Raw genomic sequence first — 4,763 nt, 5'->3', positions numbered from 1 at the left:
GAGAGAGAGAGAGAGAGAGAGAGAGAGAGAGAGAGAGAGAGAGAGAGATAGATTGATTTTTGGGGGCTGAAGGGATAGCTCAGTAGAGTGCTGTCTTGCAGACAGGAAGACCTAAGTTGAGTCCCTAGAAGTCATGTGAAAAAGCTTGGTGTGGTGCTTGCTTGTGATCCAGACCTTGGGGGGCTGCAGACAAGGAGGTCCTGAGGCATCGTGACCAACTGTTGTAGCCTAATGAGTGTGTTCCAGGCCTGTGGGAGACTCTGTCTCAAAGAAAGTGGGCCTGGGCAATGGCTAGGCTGGTAAGAGCACTTGCTGCTGCTGCAGAGGGCTGGAGTTGGGTTCCCAGCACCAAGCAGGTGACTCACAAACACCAGTTCTAGGGAGTCCCGTTCCTTCTTCTGACATCCCTCACTCCAGCTTCACACACTGCAGATACACAGATAAATATGTAGATAGAGTAAAAATAAACATTAAAAAAGAACAGTGAATAGTAATCCTGAGGGTGACCTTCAGAGCTGTCCTGCCTCCATCCACACACATACACACCACATTAAAAACATGTAAAAAGGCTGGGGAGATGACTCTGTGGCAAACACGCTCACTGTCAATATGAAGGTGCAGTTGAACTCCCTGGGACCCGTGCAGACCAGCACTGAGGAGGCAGAGGTCTGGTGGTCCTCTCCATTTTCTGCTGCTGGGGTAAACACATGACCAAAGACAGGTGGGCTTGGCTTATGTCCCAGTTGCAGCCCATCACTGAGCCAGGGCTTGCTTCTCATGGCTTCCTTAGTTCTGTTTTTTTATACATCCCAGGACCACCTGCCCCTATGGTGGGCTCTCCCTGGCATATCAATCATTAATTAAGAAATAGCACAGAACAATCTGATAGAAACATTTTCTCAGTTGAAGTTCCCGGTTGAGATGACTCTTTCTTGTGTCAAGTTGACTAAAAGTAACCAGCACCTGGGCAAGCTGGTGACCTGGAAGAGCCAGACCAGCACTGATGAGAGGCCCTTCGTCAGTGTGTACAGTGGAGAGTTTGGGGGGGAGGATCTTTGTGCTTACATACATGTATATAACATGTCCAGAGAAGGTTTTACACACTGAAGGGATTCTAGTTGGCTCCCTTTTCTGAGGTGGGCCCACCTTTGTGCTGGGAGTCCCTTGGAGTGTAGTGGCTTTGTATTTAGTTTGGGGCTGGCCTGAGTCACCTAGGGTTTCAGAGTGCAGTGTTAAGACACTTGCAGGAGGAAAGGGAGGAAAGAGTGCAACAAGGAGCTGCTGTAGCTCTGGCTAGGGGTGGCTCTCTGGAGCCGTCAGTAGCTGGCTGCCTAGTTTTGCTCTTCAAGGTTTCAGGCTCTATGTTCAAGTGAACAGCAGGGGCCTTGATAGTTTCCATAAAGAACACAAACTGGGAGGTGGTCAGGGAAAATGCCCTGTGGAGGGGACCATCAAGTCCTCAGTGATGTCCAGGGTGTCCAGGGGCGGCATGGAGTTAAGGGGCCAAAGATGTTGCTGCTGATGTAAGGAGTCAGGACTCTTAGCACACGCTGGGGACTGTGTTGTCTCTGCTTCCCAGAAACATGCAGAAGCACCCACAGCCAACACTGACTGTGTCCTAGACTGGGGCACAGGACAACAGTGAGTGTCTCTGCGTCCATGCTGACCAGGTCCCTGCCTCTCTTTCCCCTCAGTGTACTGTCCAGGTGAAGTTAGAGCTGGGGCACCGTGCCCAGCTACGGAAGAAGCCCACCACCGAGGGCTTCACCCATGACTGGATGGTCTTCGTGCGTGGCCCTGAGCAGTGTGACATCCAGCACTTTGTGGAGAAGGTCATCTTCCGGCTGCATGACAGCTTCCCCAAACCCAAGCGTGGTGAGTGCCCTTTCCCTGCCCTTCCCGACCCACGGTCCCTGTGAGCTTGGAGGTGGCAGGACTCCTTGACTAGTGCCTGTGCCCTGCCTATTCATGGGAACTAGCTGGGGACAGGTGGGTGCTGGAGCAGCCAGGAAGCATCCTGGGTCAGAAGCAATTAGGGTGATGTCTTAAGAACTCTGAGAAGTCTGACTGGGTATACAAACAGCTCTTGAGGACTGAATCCACGCCCAGCACAAATAGACTCAGCAGTGTTCTGGAGTTGTTTGTTTGTTTGTTTGTTTTATTCTTTCTCACAGTGCTTTGTCTGGACTTTTTTCCTCCCTTGTACATTTTTTTGCTTATATGTCAGGTATGTGTATGTTTCTTGTGCTTTCTCTTTGGCTCTTTTTTTCCCCCTATTTGTTTTGTCTATTCTGGTTTGTTTTTGTTTGTCTTGTATTACTGTTATTTTTTAGATGCTTGTTTGTAATCTAATGGGAGAGAAGGAAAGGATGTGGGCTGGGGTGGGTGGGAAAGGACCTGAGAATAGTTGGAGAGGAAAACTAACCAGAATATACTGTGTGAAAAATCTATTTTCAGTTAAAAAAAAAAAAAATGCATGCTATTTAGGGTAAAGAGATGATGGGGGCTACTATCACTACTTGGGTATGTTCCTCTCTTCTGGGTACCATGTTATCAAGGCTGCAACAGGGCTGTCCCCTTACTTCCCCACCTGCCTCCGGAGCAGCTTCCCTGGGGGACAGTGTCTGGTGAGGTTGGTGATCAGAGGTGACTTCCTGTCCTCTGCGAAGGGGTGTGTGTGTGGCGGGGGGGGGGGGTGTGCTGGATGGGCTGCCTCGGCTGGTTACTCTTCACATAGGGGTCAGGGCTGGGCATGCTCTGGAGTCTGCAGCCGTTTTCTTTTTGTTCTGTGCTAATGATAAAACACATGATTTTACACATGTTAGCTGAATACTTACTGCTGGGTCTTAACACCTAAGTCTGAGGGTGATGGATTCTGGGTAGAGGCTCTACTCCTGACCATGACTCTAGCACCTCACTGGGGGATTCCACTTAGGGCTTTACCCCATCATTCCCCCAGCCCCACACTCATGGCCTTCACCTTATCTTGCCCCAAGGCCCTCACTGTAAGATCAATAAACACTATTTTCTTGGGTATGTCAGGACTGAGCACAATGCTTTTCTGTAGAGAAGCTCTTCAACTGGGGAGAGCTGTTGCTGGACGGTTCAACTTCTGCACTGCTATGTGGGCTGTAGCCCATGAGTATTGACACTGGGCCTGCAGTGGGTGACAGGTTATGCTTGGGCCAAGCACCCCTCCCACACACCTGTTTGTTTGTTTGTTTGTTTGTTTTTACATCCCAACCACAGTTTCTCCCTCCTCCGAGTCTCTTTCCTCCACCTCCCCTCTTCATCGGCCCCCACCCCCATCCCTATCTATTCTTCCTCTGTTTCTGTTCAGAAAAGGGCAGCCCTCCCAAGGGTATCAACCAGCCATGACATATGAAGTTGTAGTGAGACTAGGTACCTTCTCTCCTATTGAGACTAGATGAGGTAACCCCGGGTGGCGAAAGGGTCCCAAAGGCAGGCAGCAGAGTCAGACAACCCCTGCTCCCACTGTTAGGAGTCCTACAAGAAGATGAAGCCACACAACTGTAGCATCCGTGCAGAGGGCCTGGGTCAGTGCTGTGCATGCTTTCTCGTTGGTGGCTCAGTTTCTGTGGGCCCCTATGGGCTCCTGGCATGGATTAAGCCGGATTAGTTGTTAGTTGGCTACTCCTACAATTTCTGTGCCACCTTTACACGATTGGTGTTTGGTTCAAAAAGTTCTCCTGTGCCAGTGCATTCAAGGCTATTCCCCTCGTTCTTTTCTATCAGGTTCAGTGTGTCTGGCTTTATATGTTGATATATGTCTTTGATCCAGTTGGACTTGACTTTTGTATAGAGTGATAGATACAGATCTATTTGTATTCTACATGCAGATACCCAGATAGACCAGCATCTTGAAAATGCTTTTTTTCTTCTGTTGTATAATTTTGCCTTCTTTTTCAAAAATCAAGTGTCCATAGGTTTGTGGATTTACTTCTGGTCTTCAATTCAATTCCATTGATAACCTGTTTTTATGCCAATACTATGGGGTTGTTTTGCTTTGCTTTGCCATTGCTCTGTAGCACAGCTTGAGATCAGGGATGGTGATTCCTCCAGAAGCTCTTTTATTGTACAGGATTGTTTCAGATACCATGTTTGTTTGTGTATTGTTGTTTTTCTATATGAAGTTGAGTATTGATTGTTCTTTTAAGGTCTGTAAAGAGTTGTGTTGAAATTTTGATGGGAATTGCGTTGAATCTGTAGATTGCTTTTGGTATGATGGCCATTTTTACTGTGTTAATTCTATGATCCATGAGCATGGGATCTTTCCATCTTCTAATATCTTCTCTGCTTTCATTTTTCAGTGACTATGACGCTATCATTCAGGTCTTTCACTTGCTTGGTTTTAGTTACACTGAGATATTTTATATTATTTGTGACTATTGTAAAGGGTGTTATCTCCCTAATTTCTTTTTCAGCCTATTTATCATTTGTATACAGAGAAGCTACTGATTTCTTTGAGTTAATTTCGTATGCAGCCACTTTGCTGAAGGTATTTATCAGCTGTAGGAGTTCCCTGGTAGTATTTCTGGGGTTGCTTATGTATGCTTTCTTTTTTTTTTTGTTTTTTTAAAGACTTATTTATTTATTATATGTAAGTACACTGTAGCTATCTTCAGACACTCCAGAAGAGGGCGTAAGATCTTGTTACGGATGGTTATGAGCCACCATGTGGTTGCTGGGATTTGAACTCTGGACCTTCAGAAGAGCAGTCGGGTGCTCTTACCCACTGAGCC

At 47.2% G+C, this 4,763-nt stretch overlaps 1 protein-coding gene across 2 annotated transcripts in view; it reads left to right on the top strand.

The window, feature by feature from the left end:
• Positions 1-4,763, top strand: part of Mllt1 (MLLT1 super elongation complex subunit) — a 45,699-nt gene that overhangs the window by 7,394 nt on the left and 33,542 nt on the right. For both annotated transcript variants that reach the window (XM_029531367.1, XM_021217887.2), the window contains exon 2: positions 1,695-1,875. In XM_029531367.1, coding sequence (XP_029387227.1) covers positions 1,695-1,875 — 181 coding nt within the window. The remainder of the gene's footprint in view (positions 1-1,694; positions 1,876-4,763) is intronic.

This window comes from Mus pahari, chromosome 18 (assembly GCF_900095145.1).
Source record: "Mus pahari chromosome 18, PAHARI_EIJ_v1.1, whole genome shotgun sequence".
Taxonomy (NCBI): Eukaryota; Metazoa; Chordata; class Mammalia; order Rodentia; family Muridae; genus Mus; species Mus pahari.
This window is presented reverse-complemented; position numbering and strand designations above follow the sequence as displayed.